This window comes from Eleginops maclovinus, chromosome 8, assembly GCF_036324505.1.
Source record: "Eleginops maclovinus isolate JMC-PN-2008 ecotype Puerto Natales chromosome 8, JC_Emac_rtc_rv5, whole genome shotgun sequence".
In the NCBI taxonomy this organism is placed as follows: domain Eukaryota; kingdom Metazoa; phylum Chordata; class Actinopteri; order Perciformes; family Eleginopidae; genus Eleginops; species Eleginops maclovinus.
The window spans coordinates 9,846,227-9,869,405 of record NC_086356.1 but is presented as its reverse complement, the minus strand read 5'-3'; the positions used below and the strand labels follow the sequence as shown (position 1 = coordinate 9,869,405).

The 23,179-nt window shown below is 40.1% G+C and overlaps 1 protein-coding gene across 1 annotated transcript; it reads left to right on the top strand.

Moving 5' to 3' along the window:
- Positions 1-352: 352 nt before the first annotated feature.
- rc3h2 (ring finger and CCCH-type domains 2) lies at positions 353-22,871 on the top strand. The gene is given in 21 exon segments (XM_063889470.1): positions 353-859; positions 6,363-6,685; positions 6,772-6,889; positions 7,375-7,626; positions 8,301-8,476; positions 9,499-9,699; positions 9,871-10,003; positions 10,850-10,968; positions 12,350-12,462; positions 12,801-13,112; positions 13,495-13,697; positions 13,848-14,152; positions 14,237-14,383; positions 15,697-15,790; positions 15,793-15,833; positions 17,124-17,288; positions 17,391-17,640; positions 17,920-18,004; positions 18,636-18,843; positions 18,993-19,156; positions 19,258-22,871. Coding segments are annotated over 20 exon segments (3,465 nt in total). The 5' UTR covers positions 353-859; positions 6,363-6,454; the 3' UTR covers positions 19,406-22,871.
- The last annotated feature ends 308 nt before the right edge of the window (positions 22,872-23,179 follow it).

The following is a 23,179-nucleotide window of genomic DNA, read 5'->3' as shown; positions in this document are numbered from 1 at the left end:
AGTCGTTTGAAAAGTCTTGTGTATTTATTGTCTTTCAAAAAATGTCCTTAAACAAGCACGTCTGTATGCTATAGCTTAAAGAAAATATGAATAGGGAAGGGAAACCGAGGTCAAGCACGTTTTTTTCTTTCACTACACTTCTCTAAGAGCAGGGCTAGAGTAAAACGAGCGGGAACTTGTTGTTGGTGTGTGTGCGTGTGTGTGCGTGTGTGTGCGCGCGTGTGTGTGTGTTTGTTTGAACAATAAAACTGTATAGGTTTGAACTTCCTCTTGACAGGCGCACTTGTCGAAGCGCATCCTCTGTTCCTTTAAAAGCAGACAGCCCACGCCTCGAAAAGCGGCTTGTTCCGGCTTGCCCCTTTACATCTTTTTATCCTTGCTCACAATATTAAAATAGGGCCCCGCGCCGCTATATCGAAAATTACTCTAAAGCATTGTTGTTAAACTGTCGGAGTAAACATAACCGTGTTTCGGGCAGAGTACGCAGGATGTGTGTAGGAGTGCAGCAGGTCTCCGCCTGTGCAGCCCAGCGGTGAGGCTGAGGCGCAGTTCAGGCACCATCACCGGCGGAGCGATACCACCATCTCCTCTCAGCCCCGGTTTATCAGACGGAGAGTGTGTGGCTCACTGTACCTGAGAGAACCGTGATGTACCATCGAAAAGGGAGCAGAGGATCAAAACTAGACCAAGGCTGTCTCTAACGCTTTGAGATGCAGAGGCGTATCGCTCCAACGTTACGAATTATCTCCCTGAGCTGGCTGCTGCTGGTTTTTAACAACTGATGAAGATATATTTTTTAATTTTGATGCGCTTCTGTGGATGAATATGTTTATTCTGGTGCTGTGGTGTACTGCGTGAGGTAAGTGACTTATCCAGAGGTGCGCGCTACTTTTCTTCGTGATTTTGTTTGCCGTGTGCAAAGCCAATTACATTTTGGTTTCAGAATAGCGCTGTTTTCATGTTTACGTTTTCCTCAGGTGAAATGATAAATAAATGAACTGCTGAAGATTTTTAGAAATGACATCATTAAACCTAGAACTATTCGGCTACCAGCTCATTGTGAATTCCTGCAACTGGTGCTGAGGGAATAATATAAGAAGGTGTAGTGATTAATAGATGGGCCCATTGCTCACAACCAGATTCGCATGTGAACCAGGGTTATCCAGAGTTGAGGCAGTGAAGCTCTAAAAGCAACATGATATTGTAGATATGATGGTGCAATAGTGGAAACTATTGATGTTACCCTCATACAGTAAGTGATAATGGGATTGTGCACACGTGACATTTGAATGTGTACACCATTTCTGCTCTGGAAGGGAATCCTGAGCCAAAGCAGAGATGTTTCAAACTCTAGTTGTTGCATATTACAAACTGTAGACCTTAGTCTGAAATGCAGCTCTGACATCATAAAGTTTGCAGCAGTCTGTCATGTTGGAGGCTACCCTTTAACCTTTAACCTAATTTGCCACTGGAAATAACCGGGTACTCCAACAATATTATCCCTAGCTGCGTCAAAATAATATTGCATAACTCTAGCATCTGTTACTGCAGACATGTATATCTCAGAGGAATAATAACGTATGTCAATAATATATCTGCTGTATAGTACAGTGGCTGGTGAGTTGCCCTGCCTACCATGCGTACACTACCCCCATAAACTGTGATGACAGGCATAATGAATAAATAATCACACAGACTCCCTCACTGTAACTACTCTCAAAAACAAGTGAGCAGACAAAACAACAGTAGTAGTTATGCTGTTATACATAATTTAATGAAACTCTCAAATATGACAGAAAAAACAAGCTGCTCTGAATAATTCTGCTATACAAAAACAATATTCTAAATGTGTGTGCCAAAATATGTTAATTAATTTTGTTGCACACTGCTTGCATTCATGTTTTGTAATGAATACTTCCCAGAGTTAAGTATACTGTCAAAAGTGTGCCTGTTTAATATTTGTTTTCAGTGTTTGAGTTTAACTTTTTCTTCACCATTAACCTGCTGGCTGTGGTCACAAGTGTTCCTTTCACTTTAAATCTGATAGGCGCTCCCTCCTATACCACTTATATTGAAAGATTTTATGCATGTAAACAGAAATATACTTATACCAACAAGCAAAATGTTTCATTCGAGCTCAATGTGTATTACCTTGCTTGACCTTAATGACAGAGATTTCAGTATTTTGGTGGTGGTGGTGGGTGTGAGGTTTCAGTCTTGTTCTTAACCCACAAAGGTGTTCCCAGAAGGCTGATGAAGGCTCTGAAATAAAGTGTATGTTAAAATTCTGGTTGTAGATAATGTTGTAGAGGGGCATGCCAGACACATTGAGTGGGAATTGAAAAGGTTAGTACCCCAATTACAAGAGCAAGAGAAAAAGTGAGTCAAGTGCTTCTATCACACAAGTTGCACATATTTTTCAAACATTTCCAAATTACAGTTTTGGTTACAGTAGTACTGTCTTTAATCATAGCATGGTATCTTTGTTTTGTGAGAACCCAATATTTATAATTTTTGGGAATTATTTTAATTTTATAAATGTGTGTCTGGTTAAAGTACTAACTGTTCCAGTGACACCACAAACCATACCACACACACACACACACACACACACACACACACACACACACACACACACACACACACACACACACACACACACACACACACACACACACACACACACACACACACACACACACATGCACACAGAATGTTCTAAGCGAGGGGTCACAGAGACAGTGAGAAGGAGTTCTCATATTACTTCAGATTCCTTTCCTTCTGGTCAAGTTCATGCTGTGTCTCAGTGTGCTTTTTTGTGTGCGTGCACGTGTAGCAAATGGTTTTTGGACAATTTTTAACATGACTGTTGGCACATAAGATGACTCATGCATGCTCTTCTCTTATTGTCACTACTGGTTGTTGTGGATCCATAAACTGGTCAAAAAGCTTACATTTAGATTTATTTTTTGACGTGTTCTTGACTGAATTTGTCAGTTGACAGTCAAGAGAGGGAGGGACGGCATGCAATGCAGATCCTCGTGTCAGTATGTGTCTTACACTACTCAGGCATGACAAGGCCTCAGACCTACAGCTGTCAGAACTTATATATGTTGTCAGTTTTTAAATTTCACTACAAACTGATTATTTTTTGGCTTAAGTGGAGACACTACAAGTGCTAGAGTACGTGTTTTAACTCATAGCTAACATCATAAAGCTTCCCCAGTTGATTAAATACATTAATACAATTATTTTGTTTTATGAAATCTATAGACGTTAATAGAAAAAGCTAGAGTAAAAAATATCTTGATGTGAATTGTGTGTGTTCTTGTGTAAGCAAACAGCCCAAACTCTTACATTTCCCAAGTGCATTGAAAAAAACAATGTTTTGTCTCCAAACACTCTGCTTTCCACATAACATGGACCCATTAGTCACCTTCTTTATTCAGATTAATGTGGCGCCGATGTGTCTACACACAAACTGGGGTACATTAGAGCTACATGTGCCAGCTCTATCCACAGGGCCTACAGAACTGAACAACTGTTAAATGTCATGCCACAGTCCAATCATAAATGAATGCAAACTACACACACATGTTAAGTGTGACATCCCAAAACAGTCACATCTGTCCATCATACTGTACATTCCTAACCTTAGCTACTTCCTCCAACCATAACCTAAGCCCGCATGAGGGTATCTACCACTTGGATGAGCCTCCCATTGGCCCGCTGCAAAATGTGCCTTCTTCTTTCTCCTTTGGTTGTTGGTGTTTTGTTAGGATCCCTATTTCTAAGGAAAACAGCGATGACAAGGACTCTAGCTACTAGATATTTTGCAGACACTGTAGTGGTTTAAGCCCGCACTGGTTTGATTTATTTCTTCCCTGACCTTTTGCTGGCAATGTGAGAACATCAACCTTTACCCTTAAGTGAAATCTCATCATAAGCTGATAACCAAAGTCCAAATCTAATAAAACACTTTTTAAGCGATGGATGTCCCAAAAATCGTTCTATTGTCGAAAATGTTCTCACCTCAATAGTCAGAGAAATAATCTTTGAAACAATCTTTCTATATCTGTCCGTCTTTCTTTATGAGACATGCCAAAGGAAACTCCAGATGCCCTCCCCCCATACAGAAGGGGCCAAGTAAGGACTCAGTGTCCTGAGCCAGATGATAGCTGGCCAACTGTTGGCTGTAAAGACACAATGTACTTCTCATCCCGCTCTAAGTAAAGTGGGTGCTGTTGCAGCCCTTTTCCAACAATTTAAGGGGAAACGTTTCTCTTAAAAATGGACACTGAATGTGCTGAATCTTTCTCGACAGCACGTCCTAAAGTTTTCCCACACTACAAACCAGTTCAGGCTGAATTACAGGCACGGACCAGTCGGAAAGAATAAAACCAGAGCTCAAAGGTCGATTTCCTTATTTTAAAAAAACTGCCAGGGAGAAAAAGAGGCTGATGAGGAAGTTTAGGTCTCCCGTGACAATCCTGCACGCCCACTGCTCCCTGTCACAAGACTAGTTCATGACTGTGGGGGTTGTTAGTGTTTGCATGCTTGCATACACACAAAAGTCATTGGTCCATTCATGCAAGTAATGGAAGTCTTGTGTACGGCATGATATTATGGACTCTCCATGTGCTTTGATGTACTTATGCATATGAAGGTCACTTTGGTGTGCACAGCATTGACTCCAGCCATGTGTGTAGGAGCCATTTCTGCACATAGAGAAAGGGACTGCATGTAAAAAACAGGATGCAGCAGTTGCTCAGAGCAGGAACAGGTGGCTGTCAACGTGAGTACAGCCAGTGAATCATGGTGAATAGTTGCACTAAGAGTTTGCACCCCTCCCTAATCTGCGCGCACACAGGAAGAGAATTATATCCAGGCTCTGGCGCCAAGATAAAACTCCCCACCACCATCAGCGTCCCAGAAACTTTCTCCTGAACCCTGAGTGTCGACTCACTCTTCCTCAGACGGTGCTTCAGGAGTTTGCAAGCTAATATAGCCGCGTTTGGTGTTATATTATATTCGGGCTCCTTGCAGAAGGACATATGACGCGCGGGGACAGAGCTGAGTGTTCCACGCCGCCAAGGGGGCAACCCCGGCACCGCGCGCTGCGGACGGTTTGGAAGGTGCGTAAAGGGTACGACACCACATATTATGAGTAAAATCAAAATACAATGCATGATGTGGTCAAGGTCAGCGTGTTTGTTGTTTTTATTATGACGTATCAGGCGAGCGTATAGTGTGCAGATCAACGTTCCCTTTCCACGAGGCTGCTATTGTTCATATTGTATTTGATCTGATGTTTTATTTGACGTAAAAGGTCGTTTTTTAAGGTATGCCCCCCGTTAATTTTCCAGATATGTTAATAGTTGTTTTCATTTAATTGGGACCTGAAAACACAATGTGTACTGTATGCCCAATACTGTATATATAGCTTTTTTTCACACTTCTTGCAGCATATTTTCGAAACGTATAAAGCCAGTTATATCATTGTTTTTTTCCCTCTATAATCTACTTTATTCGTACTGGATGTGTTTGTGTTTGTTACTTTTTTTTTTTTCTCTAAACCTATTTCAATATACTTTGTTTCCAGTAAATGTAGGCACCTGTTCTGTAAGGGCACCAGCTGTTATTTTGGAGAGCAGTTTGAACAGATGCAACAGACTCTGAAAGCAACAGGTGCTGGCTGTCTGCAGATGTGTCAAAAACACTTTGCATAATATAGTCAGAAAGATGATTAAAACAAAATATTCACTTTTAGTTAATGGGATAATGCATCAAGTAGCAGAAATGAGGTTATAATATTGTATTTGACACTTATGAAAGAAGAGCCACCCTTGCTGGTATGAAATGTTTCAAAAAAATGAACAAAGTGGAATAATTCAGACTGAAGTGACTACAGTTCAGGAAGTCAAGCAGCTAAATCTACAAACAGAGAGCGCATGTGCATACAGTAGTTATTTCAAAGAATAGTATGGTGAAGGCTATTTTTTTTTAAGCCCAGAAAGTAATGCTCTTCTTATATGGTGTAGTTATAGCTGAAGTTATGGTATTTTTATGATTTGCACACTATGATCATTCTTAATATGTTTAGTCATGCCATGTGGGGGATTATCTGTATTATAGTGTTGAAACAGTGAGTGGATTAATATAATGTAAAAAAATGTATAATACTATTAGTAGTGTCAGAAAGTTAACAGCTTTCCTAAATTTGTCAAGCACTTTGTTATCTCTTGTCCATAAAGAAATCTTTAATACAACTCAATGGCTGCATCTGTATAGGGCCCTTCAGTTTTTTCCCCAGTATTGTGACAAAATGGCTGCTACATAACTTCATTTCCTTTTTTTCACAGTCATCGTCGGCGAGCGGGAGCTGTTGTCAGGGCTCGTTGACATGTGTTCCCCCTGAGCTCGGTGGAGCCTCCCTCGGTGGTGTAGTGGCAGGATGCCAGTGCAGGCGGCCCAGTGGACGGAGTTCCTGTCCTGTCCCATCTGCTACAATGAGTTTGACAGCAGCGGCCACCAGCCCATCAGCCTGGGCTGCTCCCACACGGTGTGTAAGACCTGCCTACACAAACTCCACCGCAAGGCCTGCCCCTTCGACCAGACACCCATCAGCACCGACATCGACCTGCTGCCGGTCAACTGTGCCCTGCTGCAGCTGGTTGGAGCTCAGGTGAGTCAAAAAAAAAGGAAGGCATGTTGTGTCAAAACTTTGTGTGGTTTTGTGTCTTTAATGTGTTCATGATGTGTGTCTCTTAGGTCCCAGATGTGCAGCCGGTGAGCCTGAGCAGTGCAGCAGAAGTCGAGAACTATGAGGCGTGCAAGGTGTTCGTGGAAGAGCTGGCTCTCTACCTGAAACCCATCAGCGGAACAAAAGGTATGTGTGTGTGCATGTCCATCTTGATTGCAAAGAGTTTAATGTTTGAGGACATCTGTAAAACGAAGCTAAATGTGCGTGGGCCACACTTTGCGACTTGGCATTTATGCTTCTCACACTTCCCATGACGCCTGAAAGCTGTGCTTTTATGGAACTGAGGAAAAATTCAGCTTTCTGTCAAACCAGAATAAGAAAACTTACCTCGTTGAAAATGAATGGTAGTTTCCGGTTGTTTCTTCAGCCAATACTGTGTGACGTTGCTGTGTATCATTGTTGACGAATTAAATCATTTGAACAATTCACAATCTTTGTGCTGTTTACAAAGATGCATAATGCATATTAAACTTTCCAGGCTTATCCATTGACTGAAGTCTCCTTTAAAGCCACCTACATAGCTGGTTTTACAGAGTTAAATAAAGAGAAAATCAATTCAATAAATTAATGCCTGATAACTAAAGTAATAGCCTATTTTTTTTTTACCACAGAACTGTCACCTTCTGCAGGTGTGGCGACTCTGAGTCCCAGTGTGCTTAGCCGGCCGATGCAGAGGAAGCTGGTGACCTTGGTGAACTGCCAGCTGGTGGAGGAAGAGGGCCGTGTGCGGGCAGTGCGGGCAGGCAGGTCCCTTGGGGAAAGAACCGTAACCGAGCTCATCCTGCAGCACCAGAACCCCCAGCAGCTCTCTGCCAACCTCTGGGCAGCGGTGAGGGCGCGGGGCTGCCAGTTCCTGGGACCTGGTAGGTTTGCTTAATCATACAGAACACATACATCTGTGTTATACTGTCATGCTCCATATAGATTTGTTTGGCAAAGGACACTAAGTAAGGATTAAGCATTTGCATATTGTCTTGTAGCTATCACAAACTAGAACTTTGAAACACATTTTTAAGGTGACGGTGAATGGGAACGTTTTAAAGCACTCATTTAAAAGGGTTGATTTTATGTTAACTTTTATTATATATAACCTGTTTATAACTTGTAAAATATACAAGTAAGACCCTCATGACACAGATTTAAGAACAATGAAGTTTCCTCTTGCTGTTATTGCTGTTATCAAGATTTATGACTGCTTTTTGGCAGTTTGGTGTGTAAATTCAAAGGCTTTCAGTTGACTGGACTCTTTGTGTCCGATTTGAATTTCCTCATTAGATAGCGTCATAAAGCCGACTGCTGCTGCTGGTACCCGTTGTCCTGTGATGATTACTCATAGGGCAGATTCTGATTTTCAACATGATAACAGAATGAGTTCACTTGAGAGTCTGAGGACAACACACCAGCTCTAACAACTTCTATGTAGTACAATTAAATGCATTGTAAGTTTGATATATTTGTTAAAATATGTATTGTATTCTTTCCTCCTCTAAACCATCCCCACCCCTTGCTGTGATCCCATTCTATTCTTCCTCCCCAGCTATGCAAGAAGACGCTCTGAAACTAGTTTTGCTGGCTCTGGAGGACGGCTCAGCTTTGTCCAGGAAGGTGTTGGTTTTGTTTGTAGTTCAAAAGCTCGAGGCTCGCTTCCCCCAGGCCTCCAAAACCAGCATAGGGCACGTGGTGCAGCTCCTCTACAGGGCCTCCTGCTTCAAGGTACAGGCAACATGATTGAGTATATATAGATTATTAAAAAATATATAAATATCTGTTTCAAACTGAAAAAAAGATCCTGAATTTGCTGCTGTCCAAAGAGCCAAAGACATAATGACCACATTAAAAGAAGTATTTAAGTTTTGAATTCATTTACCACTACATAATTGTGTACCGCAGAGATAGTTTTCAATAATAACAGTATCATTTTTACATGTAAGCTATTAAAATAACATATATTCTTGTCAGTTTAAGTAAACTATTTCCATTTATTTCTAAATAATTGTATACTGTGTCAAACTAAGGTTAACAAGACCAGTTTTTTCTTGGTGTCTGCTTTGAAATCCCCTTTTTAACTGTGGATTAAACTCCAACGTACTGTCACTTGACCCTGTCTGACATTTAAGTATTATTACTTAATAAATGACCTAAATGGGTTGCCCAAACTCCTAATATCTTATATTATATATCGGATATGGGTGTCTATGTATGTTATTCTGTCCATGCATGTATTTCTGTGCCTGCTATCAGATGACAGACATTACTGGTAGGGCAGAAATACCAGCTAACTGCTTCTGATGTAACAGCGGTCTATATTTGCCCTCTCTCTTACCCGCTTTGAAAGACAGAGATAGAGCGCTCAGAGATGTAGAGGAAGATAAATCAAAGCGCAGGAACAGAGAGAAAACAGACAAGAGGAAGCACAGCAATGATGAAATCTGATTCTTTGACCTGCTAGCTCTGCAGGTTGTGTGTGTTGGTGTCTTATGATGATTACTCATAGGGCAGATTCTGAGAAGGGGAAATCCCTTTAACTGATCTGAATTTTGAGTTTATAAGTCTGAAGACACCACATACAGAAAAACTTATTGGAAACATTTAATTGCAAAAATATTTACAGTAATTGAGAATATTAGTCTTGGTTTCCCATAAAGATAGTTATCAGTTCTTCCTTATGATTCTCCACACTTACTGCCTCTCAAACCCCTGTCTTTCTTATTCTGTCTCCGTCGATTGTCTGTCAGGTGACTAAGCGAGATGAAGACTCCTCGCTGATGCAGTTGAAAGAAGAGTTTCGAACCTACGAGGCTCTCCGGAGAGAACATGACGCTCAGATTGTCCACATCGCCATGGAGGCAGGACTACGAATTTCACCCGAGCAGTGGTCCTCTCTGTTGTACGGAGATTTGGTCCACAAATCACATATGCAGTCCATTATAGACAAGGTACCAGTATTATTCATATGCCCATCATTACTAACAGGCTGTTTTCCCACTTGTATTGGACTCACTTCAAATTTCAAAAGGTGGTTATAACAAGTCTCTGGTGAACAGAAACAAGATAAATACATTAATCTATTTCTAAGACCCATTCTCCACTTCTATCTTATGCTCTAGTTGCAGTCTCCGGAGTCGTTTGCCAAAAGCGTTCAGGAACTGACAATCGTTCTTCAGAGGACAGGAGACCCTGCCAACCTCACAAGCCTTAGACCGCACCTAGAACTGCTTGCCAACATAGACCACAACCCAGGTACACCAGTTTGTTTATCAGCATTCATCTGAAGGAATGTCTGTGAGTGATTCATACGCTTGTCATGTTCCACAAAGATTAATGAGCTTGAAAAGTGATGAATATTGGCCCGCTGGGGCAGTAATATACCAAATGGCTAATTAAAAGCATAAGGATTCCACTCATTAAGATTAAAACTACACATTCATCCATGATTAAATATGTATTAATGAAAGCACAACAGAAAGAAAGCATTTTAAAATAAAAGTTTGTTTATTACTATAGATACTTTGTCACTTTTCTCAACATGACAATGTACTCCTTTACTGCTTACTCTTTTACATAGCTTCTCTTGTAAAATGTGTCCAATAACTTGAATGAAACCTGCAAAAGTAAAGCCATTGTTTAGTGCTAATTAGCACATGTTAGCATGCTCACCCAGTAAGGTTAGATGTAAAGTGATTAGCATGGTAAACATTAAGCCTGCTGAACTTTATCATGTTCGCTTTTTCATTGTAAGCATGTTAGTGTAACAAACTACCTGAAATAAAGAACAGTTTATAACATTTGCATGCTAAAGTTAACGTTTAGCTCAAAGCCCCGCTCTGCCTTAGAATAGCCTCACAGAGCTGCTAGCAATGGCTGTATGCGCTCTTAAGCTCATACATTTTCCCTTTATTTATATAGGTAACACCATATTTTATTTTACTGTCCTTTTTTTGTTAGCAAAGCTAAAATGACTAGAGAGTCTTGCGCTAATCAAAATAAATTACCATAAATTATTTTTAGCCTTGCTGCTAACTGAGCCTTTTTGAGACCTTTCACAGCAACTCTTGTGAACATACTGTGTGTGTAATCTGTGTGCAGATGCCCCGGCACCATCATGGGAGGAGCTGGAAAGTGTGATGCTAGCTGTGAAGTTGGTAGTTCATGGACTTGTGGAATTCATACAGAACTTCAGCAAGAAGAGCCACGACACTCCACAGGTACACTGACGAAAGGGAAATATTGGAAAATGTTTTGATCTGAAGAAAATGTGAGAGATAATAAACATGATATCTGCTCGGTTGAAAAAAGTTTTGAACAGTAAAGGTGAGAAGTGCTGCTGCTCCATCGTGGCACCATAGAAGGCCATATTTACGTTATAGTGATTTACCCTTATTTGTACATTTGTATATTTCTTATTTCAATTTTATTTTTTAGTTCTAACTATTTGTTATTTGTTTTGCTTCTTTTTGTATTTCGCTGCTGCAACGAAAACATTTTCCCAGTTTGAGATAAATAAAGTATTTCTGATTCTGATTCTGATTCATTGACCTGGAAGATAAGATGTTCAGGGTCTAGCTGCACACTTTCTCGTCAGGCTTTTATAATAGTTAAAGGGACATTACCCTGCATTCCAAATATCACAGCATTAAAATACCTAACATCAGATAATACAGCTACAAAGACCAAACTGTTTTTTACATTGCATACAGTAAAGTGGAGTAAATTGAGGCTTTAACTCTTGTTAGGGTTTGTATCATTGTCAATCATAAACAGGTTTAAGCAAACTTTAAAAACAAGCCGAGACACATTTAATTTCAGATGGAAATGTGTGTAGGGCTGTGTTTTGGCAAGAAAAGGGTTAGGGTTTGGCCACATATTGTTCTACTGTAAGCAAGGAGATGTATTCGGGTTTTTTAAAACAAATTTTAGGAAAAATATCATATCGTAAAGCCCACCCCATTATATGCATTGAAACTGAAACATCACTACTACTACTAATCATTTTTATCCAATCTTAGCAAAAGAATCAACATTTTCCTTTATCACAAACTATAACACACTATATTGGTTTTGTTATAAGCCCTGTAAACCAGGAACTCTATCTTTTTTGTGTGTGTTTGCTTTGGAGGCAAGTAGTTTCAGAATGGCAACCCTGCCATAAAAATAAACATTTGATTTCCATCCAGAATGTACCGTAAAGTATATTATGAAAGTCTCATGATCATTTTTATTTAGTTTTATGGTGTTAAACAGCAAATCCTTTGTAGTATGCCGACCCCAGTTTTTGGGCTTTTGTCATTTAAAAAAAAATCTGTTTGATATCATTTGGGAAATGTTGCGACCTTTCCATTTCAACATCTACTACCATAATATATGGAATTAGCAACTACAGTATATAAAAACTGTTAAGACTAAATATGAACTTCTTGATGTTTACATGAATTTTACACCTTTAACAGATTATGTTGTATGATTACTATCACAGTTTACAATTTCAGATTTGGAATCATATGTTAATTTAAACCTTTTTAATTTTTAAGACTTATAATCAATAGTTCGATTTGAATGTAAATGTGAATTGTATCTGTGCTTTTTCAGCCTCAGGCCAACAGCAAGTACAAGACCAGCATGTGCAGAGACCTGCGTCAGCAGGGAGGCTGTCCCCGAGGAACCAACTGTACTTTTGCACACACACAGGATGAACTGGAAAAGTAATTGTACACTCACTTACACTCTGAAAGAGCCTCAGTGTATTCAAGATAGAAGAGTTCGCATTAATGGATTGATAAAAAGAGGAATGTTTCACAGAAGTCTGCTTGTGCAACCGTAGGAGTTATTCTTAGTTATAGCTACAGGAAAACACTCTATTAACTGAAGTATCTGAAGATCAGACATAATCCCAAAGTTTTCCTTTTTAATTAGATTTTCTGACTACAAGAGGATTTACCAGAGGTTCTCAGTGCCTAATCTAATCACATGTTTATTAAGTGTTCTCTGAGCAAAAATAACCTTTTATTTCTGTTCTGGATGTCCCTTCTTCTCTTCTCAGATTCAGACTGAGAAACAAGAAGAGCATCAGCTCTGGCCGTGCATTCCCGTTGTCACCAGGGGTTATGGGTAAAACCTTCACCATGGAGGGCGGCATCCATGAAGATTTGTCTGCAGGCGTGGGGCAGGGGCTCAAAGACACAGGGGAGGACATGGCCTCCATGACAGAGGGATTGCCCAGCCTGAGTAACCCACAACTGATCTCTCGAGGGTCTGACATGATGGAGGAAATAAAGAGGGTGGTGCCAAATGGATCCAATGGACCTAACGGGTCCAACGGGCTATCCAGCAGAAACACGGGGTCAACTGAAAAGTAAGATGTTTATCCACTTTTACACAAATGCTTGTATTCTCATATTGACTTTTTAACCAGGGACAAATCCAATATTACTTACTACCAGTGTATGTAGAGTCAAATAGAAACATTTTGTTAAACAATTAAAATTCATGGATAATAGCATGCACAATTCAATTTTTTATCAAATGATTATTTGTGTTTTAAATAAAATTGTTCTTGCATTTACATTTGAATGAATCGAGTAAAATCCACATTAACAAGTCACCTGTATCCGGATTTGCACAAGAGATATTTGCTTAGGATTTTGGTAAAAAGCAATGTTGGGAATCTATCTCTAACTCATCATAAGAGCTATTCATGTGTTCATTCTTTCTCTTTGTGTCACTCTGTCCATCAGGAAGCCCATCTCACCTCCCACGACTCCGGTCAGCCACTCCTCAGCTTCATCTCCCTTGACAACAGCAGGGCGGGGTGATGGTGGCGCTCCTTTGCCCAAACATGGTCAGTTTGTGCTGCGTGCACCGCATCCCTCTGAGGCGTCAGAGCTGTATTATCAGGAGTCCCACTCTGCATACGACACGCCACATTATCAACCAACCTGTGAGTCCATTGTAAAGTGAAATCTTTGATAAAGAAAACGTTATTACTTTCTTAGTAAAAGTGCAAATTAGTCTTCTCTTATCTTCCTTAATCTTCTCTCTTCTTCTGTTCTTATCCTTTCTCTCCATCTTCCTCCGTCCTCCTCTTCAGCAGGTTCCTACTACCAATCCTCTCTCCATCCTCCTCACAAACCCTGCATGGCCCGCTTCCTTCGATCCTCTAACGTCCCAGAATCCTCTCTCCCGCCCTCGATTGGCCCGCCGCCATCTTCCTATCCCAATGACCCACATGCACCACACCCACCTTCCTCTTCTTCTTCAGGCTTCCCTCCCAGAGATAGGATGGGACCTCCTGCCTTTCACCACCACCCGGGGCAGCCTCAGTACGGCCCTCTGGCTCCTGCTCACGGTGTTTATGCTCCACTCTATGACAGCAGGAGAGTCTGGAGGCCTCAGGTGAGCCCTCTGTTCATTGTCATGTAACTGTTAATTTGGTGATTATGTGACAACACCGATAATGACGGTTATTATCTCTAACAGCTGTACCACAGGGAGGATGCCAGGAGCAACTCGCTGCCTCCGGAAGTGCTGCATTCCTCCGTCTACCAGCCTCCACTCAGGGAGAGATTCAACTCTTTAGACAGCAACTACTGCTCCGGGAGTGAACACCGTGCAGGACTACACAGGGTAGGCCAAAAAACGCACATCTTATAGCTAGGCCATGGGTTGTACTCACTCCATATTGGCTGTAAGAATTTGTTTTTAGTCAACAACACACCTATGATTTAACTGCTGTTTCAGTTTAAGACACATAACTCGACTTACTGTTGGTTACTTGGCTAAAGCTTCCCCCATTTGTTTGAGTGACATTTATTCCAACCATCACAGTAGGAGTGCGGGCAGTCACACCTTAAAAGACTTTCAATTGTAATTGTTAATAATAGTGCATGCTATTAAAGAGATAATCCACATTGAGCCATGCCATAATTTAAACAATTATGCTCTCAGCCAAGGTTTATATTTAAACTACTGTCTTTCTGTTTTCATTCCTAGATTTCCACATCTTTAGCTTTCAGTATAACCAGTGGAAAATCTGTATTAATCCATGTTCGCCTGTCTTACATGCAACAGATTTAATGCTTCATTTTCATCCACATTACCTTTTCCTTCAGTTTCTCCTTTTTACACCCACATATTATCTTCCCTTGCCAGCCACAGAGCTGCAGTTTCATCCTCCTCTGTAGTCCTCCCACTTCTCACCAAAATATGTTTCTGCCTCCCCCTCTCTGTTCAGTTCTTCTCATTTCATCATATAGCATTACAGTACCAGTCTGACTGCTGCAGTACTACAGTATAGTAGAATAGAGTGAAATATAAAATACCCTTTATATTAAGGTAAATTAGGTCTAACTAAGGCATCTTCTCTAGATATTTGCAGCATGCATTTAATATGTTTCTCCAATGTGCAGGGGAAAACAACAATCTGAACATAACACTCACATTGCACTGCAGTACAATAAAAGGTTCAACAAACCTTTTATGTCCACCACATTATACTGGGAGAGCCATACATTATACACCAAGCTAGTGCAAATCCACTGATACCTACAAGAACATTAATATTTCAATAAAGAGCTCTCTAGGGTCGAAATAAAAAAAGAACATTAGGAACTTGAGTGTTTTTTATTGGACAGCTTTATTACGTCCACCCCCTCATCTTCTGAAAATCCTCCTCTGTTTGACCCTGAAGTCTAGACCTAAAACAAACATAAAATGCGATCAGAGCATATAAAGTTGGGAAAAGATGGAGGAAGATTGATCACAAATCTGATTTAACTGAAAACTTAAAGTATATTAGTAATGCATTTACCAGCAGTTTGATTTGCTTCTGAAGAGCTTCAGTGAGATGTCTTGGCTACCTGATTGCATCATCACTCAACTCTTATTAAAATGTAGTATTTATTCTCTTTTTTTCTTCCACTTGCATCCTTTCTTTTCAGGATTATGGCCGCATTCCTCTCGGCTACGAGGATTTGTTCAGGAGGAAGCAGGAACAGTGGGCTCATCATCGCCACCATCACAATGCCAACAGGCCCTCCAGTCCTCCCCCATCTTCACCATCGATTTTGGAGCTGAGGTAAAAGACAAAAAAGAGATACGCCATTTCTAGACACATAAAAGAGCATCATAGTTTATATTTGTGCCAATTACAATTAAAATGCCACCATGACCGGTTTGTCAAAAGTGTCAGTGCAGCCACTTGAAACTGAGACTAATGCTCTGATTTTGTATATTACCATTTAAAAATATGTAAGATTGAATTCCTTTCCCAATAGTGCGCCTCAGCTGTTGCCCAATGCTATATAAGTGGGAGATAGTTGCTTAGCAACTGTGGAGGGAGATATCATAGCAATTCAAAACTGTGGCGTATGTGCATGTGTGGGTGTGTGTGTGAGAGAAAGAGAGAGGGAGAAGGAGAGGAAAGACTGTACCAGGCAGTGACTCAGACTTTCAGCTGAGTAAAGCTTTGTTTGAAAGCTCGTCAGATATGTTTCCGTGAAGATGTCTTTAAAATCCAGAGCTAATTAAAGAAACAAGCAATTTTTAAGCGTTTGCCCGATCTTGATTTCATTTTAATGACTTTGTTTAACAAAAACACAAAAAGAAGAGCATCAGTGAAAAGATGAGCTATTAATAATATCCGGTGCTTGCCACAAGGATGGCAGTAAAGCAGCAGCAGGTCAGCACAGTGAGACAGTGAGAGCGTAAGACGTACGTACCTCTTATTTTAAATATACATTTTACATGTGACATTGACCACAATACACAATCACGATCACATTTCTGGACAATTTAGAGCCTGGAGCACAGATTTAAGCAAAGGAAAAACGTGCACACTTCCCAACAGGAAGTTGGTGAAGGTGGCAGTGCCTGTTGCTGAGCCATTGTGCCAACAGAACTGTCATTGTATAGTTATACATCAACAATACAAATAAGATTACACAGCAAAATTAAAGTTAAAAGAGACAAAAGTGCCTTATTTATTGAGCTTTTTTCAGGATAATCTTTCGAAGATCCTTTTTTGTCGTCTGTGAGAACGGCTGAAAATAATGTTTTGGCAGGAGAAAAGATCTTATATAAAGATGTCAGTTAATGGTGCAATTGTGCCTCTTATAGTTGAAGTGAATGTTACAACAGAAGCAAGAATAATATTGCCATATTGATAAGAAAACTTTAGTTTCTCAAACTTTTGTTTACTCAAATACACAGAGGAAAACAAGTACATTTAAAAGACTATCTTTTCAAAACCTTCTCTTCCCCCTTCTCTAAAGTTATAAACACAGAGAGATAGCAACTAATCAGACTTAAAAACGGATCACCAGGAGTGTGTCTCACCTTTATTTTCCATTGTCTCTCCCTCTTTCAGCATGTGGAAGGCAGCGGAGGTCAGTGCATGGGGTGCAGGTATAGAGGTGAGGAGAGTTTAGCCCACTACTCTCCGTGGTCCTGTGGTACCATCGGCACCTGCCTCAGCCCCTTTGAGCCTGAAACACTCGCACACACATCGGCTCACTCCTGCTCAGAGCACTCGGTAAGACTCTTCCCGCACCTACAATAAGACACAGTGTCACATCTGAAGACAAATATTAATATCTGCGGCATTTTTATGTGTTCTAACATCGTTCTCCTGCAGGAGTTGGACAGTAACGGAGGTGGAGGAGGTGTTGTAAGCAGTAGTGGTGTTGGAAAGCGATGGCTTCATTCATTAGATCATTATCGGCGCTTGAAGGACGAAGACCCGATCATTCCCTTTAGTGAGGGGCCCATTATCTCAAAGTGGGGGGCCATATCCAGGGCATCTCGCACGGGCTACCACACCACCGACCCCATCCAAGCTACGGCCTGCCAGGGGAGCGCCAACACCACTCCCATAAACTTTAAAGGTTAGGAGCGATACAAATCCTTGAATATTACGTTTATAATGTTCTATGTTTTATATATAGATTTATTTATTGAATTTAATATGTTATTTTTTAATAAGTAATTATTGTAATTAAAGTTGGACGTTTCCCTGAATTGCAGCGTATTTAATATATGTAGTCTTACATGCATAAAACTGACTTATATTTATGTATTTATGTTTATTCTCGGATAAATGTTTCTTTGATTTTTTTCTGTGTTTTCAAATCTTAACATTTATTTTATATGTTTTTTTCTCACAGATTACAACCACCACTTGGATCACAGTGACTACAGGTGGAGCTCCAGAGGATCAGACTCTTCCAGCCACTCCAGTTTCCTGGAGAGGTAAAACATGTTTACACACACTTTCATTTCTTTCTTAATTATCTTTTTTTAGCATCTGATTCTCTTTCAGGTTTTACATGTTGTCGATCTATGGGGCAGCACAGAAAAACCAAATGGAAAGAAGTGAAAATTAAACAGGAAATCACTCACATCTTTTAGGTTCTGCTTTCATAGAATGATATGAACATGACTGAGGTCACAGCATTGATTACATTTCTACCACTCACATGTTCCTTCCTGATTGCTCTTCTTCTCACTCGTCCTCTCTCATCCCTCTGTACTATCTCATTGTGCTGCAGTGGTTTCATCTCAGTGGTCAGACTAAATATAGCGCAGACAGCTGGTTGGTAAAAACCCACTTGGCAGCAGAGAAAACAAGTCAGGAAAGCCCTCTGCACGACGTCACAATATTGACCTTAACTACTGCTTTAAAGACCACTTTTATTTGTACACAGTGCTGTAATTGTGTTTAATAACCGGATCTTTGACACAATGTATTAATTTATATTTTACTAGAACACTTTTTTCTACCTATGCCCAGGATTTTGATACCGACAAGCGTACACCCTTTGATGTACTGTATTTAAACAAATATAAAGAGAGCATTTGTCTTTCTCTGTTTGTGTTTTAGCGAGCAGCTTTGCGCATCAGATCTTCACTGCCGTCGAACGTCCATTAGCAGTGGAGAGAAAATCGTGTCTGACCTTCAGGCACGTCAGTTTGCCTACAGCCGGGAGCGGGGCCGGGCTGAGAGCGAACCAGACCCGGAGCGAGACATTGAGCTCGAACTGTGCGCTCTTGACATGGAGGACTCAGACCACCAGGAGATCAAGTCTCAGGTTGGTATCACTGTGTAAATCACACCAGAGAGCTGGACCACATAGTAAAGTGAAAAAAACCCACATCCATGTTCCTTGATCATTTCTTATGGTATCTTTTATAGAAGTAATCAGACGTCCTGTCTTCCTTTTAAATCTTTGCCTCTCAGGACTCTTTAGACATGGCCGCCCCACAGTCTCAGGATGCTTCCCACTTCCTCCCTCCACCCTGCTCCTCTCCCCTCCTCTCTTCTCCTGTGGAGGAGCTTTCCCAAACAGAAGGTACTCTGACAGAAAAGATGGACACTCACCTGCTGAAAAAGATGGCCTTCAGGTGAATTACTGTGGTGATTGGTGTATCAAAGTATCATCTCAAGTCAGAATCCTCCTTGATTTTCAATTCTATTGTCCGTCCTTCCTCTTTCCGTTTTCCAGGAAGTCTTTGTCTCCTGGAGGCTTGGTCTCAGGAGGTCTTGGCGTTGGCAAGCTAGTCCTGCGGACTGGATCTCCTCGACTGGGGGACACTTCTACCCGGGCTTGTCCTGAGACAACCGGGACAGAGATGCTGCTCAATGGAAGCTAAGGGGATACAAAGTCAGACATTGATCTGCGGCAAGCGAGAGCCGAGTGGCTTGCCCACTTTCAGATGGGGGTACCATTTATTTCCAGCTTTATCAATCATATGCCAGAAAACAGCACACATATCATCCTGCCCCCTAAGTCACTATTATTAAAAAATATACAGCTCCATAAATAATTAGGTGATAACAATACCTATGAAGGCAAAGATCCTCTCGTCTTAGATACAGAACTTTTCCTCTATTTATTCTATATTTCTTACCATACTCTATTCTTCTCCCAATATTGATGGTGGTTACCTGATAAAGTAAACCTAAATAATTTACTAAAATAAGTTATAATTGAATATATATTAATGTGTTACTAATATAATTGGCTGAATGTAAATGCTCACTAGCTTGTGTCTGTTTCCTCCAAAGCAGGCGTTTGTTGGTGACATTATCCAAAGCTATATTTGATAAAAAAACAGCATTTATTTATTCCTTTTTGACACCATGAATGAATATTTGACAATAATGTTTAATTATTATTGCTCTCTCTTTAAATCGTAATGCATTTGTTTTCATAATCCAATTTACATGGTAATGCCCTAATTCAGCTCAGTTCTCTTAATTTAGTGAATAGCCTTTGTTGTATTGCTTCTTAACACAAAATATAGAGATAGATAGGACAATACTGATAAAAAAAAGAGCACTCCACTCCGAAATACAGGTCTCTATTACTCCAACACTTTGACAAGCTAATTATTTCATAGGTGGAACCCTGAGTTCCCTTGACTGTCATGATATCACACAACACAATCACACAGTTATAAATCTAAAGTGTTAATCACTGGAGGTTAGGAGGGATGAAAACAAAACAAAGATGTTTGCCGATTTGTACGCAAGCAAATGTGCCTGTAGTGGTTCTGGCATTTAATACCACTGACTGTAAGTTAGGAAAAGTCTCACACTGCTCTTTCTCTCTCACACATTCACCCACAGAAGTCACAAACATGCAACGCAGTGGCCTTTCTTTCCTTGGTGTAACATTGGGCTCTAAGCTGTCAGACACCTGTCCTGTTTCAGAGGTGTTACCTTGATCTCGATCTCCAAAAACTGGAAATTCCAATTTTTTTGTAAGCTCATAGCATTTGGTGTGCTTTCCAGTCTGATCACCTTAACGTACAATGTAAACAATATTCAGAGGTCATGTTTTTAAAACTGAAGCTCTCGAAAGTGGGTAACACCACTTCTCGTATTTCTTCAAGCTGTATCTTTGTTTTACTTTTTTAAAAGTCTTTGGTTTCTTTTATTTGATGCATTGCTAACTTCTGTGAAGTTGTTTGCCGGCGTATTTTGTATCAGGATCTTTGTTACTCTTTTTTTTGTTTGCTATGTTTCACATCACAAACAGACAAAATGAATTGTGTTGTCTGATGTTTCTCTGTGTTTTGCCTGCCATTTAATACATTAGACTGTCTAGTTTACTGTCATTTTGTGCGGTATGGGAGATTTACATGAAGCCCAGCCCGCCTGGACGGAGCCTACATATACAAGATTTAAAAGTCATGGCTTTTAATTACACCTTTTTAAAAATCCTATAAGATTTGTAAAGAAGAACAATCGTTCCAGTTTCCAATCCCATTTTAGAGGATGGCAGAATGTCCGTACGTGTCAGGATTGCTTATCGACTTTCAAGTTAAAACTTCATTAACCTGAATAGAAAATGAAATAGTGGTCTGTTAAACGTTTTGGTTTTTTTTCTCTTATCTTCCACCCACACAGCGGGTAGATAGGGAAGAATCGGAATGAACAATTTGTGTTAATACTCTTTTGAAAACTCCGATGTTCTGTAGGGTATATTTCTGAGATGAAGTCCTGAAATTAGCTCAGTTATCTACTATCGCTCTGCATCTGTTTACAACTTCACCTCTGAAGTCATATAAGTGCCATGTTGTGTACAGTACCGTACAATCCCTGCTATTTTCAGACAGCTTTTCATATCCCTCCAGTGTAAACTATGTGAGGAGGGAAAGGCTTAGTCGAGTTGATGAGTGAGACACTTCTTGTGTATTTCTGCTTTGTTCCATAAGAGGAGGCTAGATCCGTTCTCGTCTGAATTGCTCAGGGAAGACTTAACTTGCTCAGCTACTTTTGTTTTTTCTATATTCATCACTTAAATATTCTGTAGAAGTGTTAACCTGGATTTCACTTGCTGATAAATCACCCTACCATTCAAAGCATAAAGGGTTAAAGATTATATTGTTTGCCAGTGTTTACTTTGCTTTTGCCTCTCAGTATCAATATTGGCTTTGCTATTCCTGTGCCCATGGGAAGGGCTGGGCACTATATGTTAAAGCAGTATGGTGAGTATTGACGTCGAAGTGATACACCCTGTTTCCATCAAAGTTTCCAGGGCATTGATGTAGTGGTCATTTGCACTGCACTAATTCCTGCCCATTTACACCCAACTTTCCCTCCCTCCACCAATCCATCCGCCCTGCATTCGGCTTCATGCATGCGATATAGTCCCTCTTGTGATGGCGGAGGAGTATTGATGATTCTGTAGTTGTGATACAACACACCCAGCGCTGTAAGAGTTCTGCACATGCCCACTGTGTGGCCACGTCAAGTGCTGAAGTCTGCTTGCAGCATTTTACTTGTTTGCTCATGAAAATAATTCTTGTTTGATAGAGATTATATTATAGTTATGACTATTATTGTTATGACCACATTTGATTGTCGTTGTGGTATTTTTCCTTCTAGGTATAAGTCAGCTTCTTTGTTTTGAATTGAGAATTTGCTGAAGTTTTTTATTAGATAAAAAAAGTGTCTCATTATTCTATATTATATGGGGGAAAAGCCTGTTTGTTGATCGTGAGACATATGATGTTTTCTGACTATTCATGTCTGTATTAGACATTTTATTTGCAAATCTATTGTTCGATTGAAATGTAAATGAACTATTAAGAGATGGTACACATCTATCATTGTATACAGTCTGGCACCATCATTAGATGGACTTATATTATAGACGCTCATTTATACGACCTGTAATAATCCGATATATTTAAATGTTTAAATCATAGGGGCTGTTGTGTAATGTTTCGGAATGAGGAAAATTTAAACTCCTTAAGAGACAGCATATCTTAAATGTCCCTCTAATAAATAATACTGTTACGTATTCCATTTATTTCCTTGGAAATATCACATTGTGAAAGGAATCCCTTTTACTGACCTTACGATAATGCAGGACTGGAGTTAGTCAAACCTATGATGAGACTGATTTATGTGCTTTTAATGATCGATGAAACTGTTTGGGTGTTGTTAACTGACTGATTATTCTGTGCATTTTATGGCTCGTTCATCTATATTACACTGAATTACAGACAGCTTGGCCGAGCAGCATAAGGCTTCTGTGTTGCACTAAGAGATGGAAATATGAAAAGGCACATTAAATGCATGCCACAATAAACCAACAGAATGTCATGTTTGTGTTGTTCCTGTCATTTTCTTTATTGATGTAGTACTATGATAGGAGAGATGAGTTCACACTACCAATTCACTTAGCTTTAAACAATATTTTAAGACAGAATAGGCAGCATTTCTTTGGAATCATTAGCCTCATGTTACCTGGTCCAACTCTGACGACAGGCCCTAACAGGCTGGACAGGAAGGACCAGCATGACCACAACACAGTGAAAACAATCGCTGTGTTCCTCACATCTGACTACTGCGCAATTTACTGTCCTACTGAAAACAATTATGTGGGTTTATATTAGAGTTGGAAATAGAAT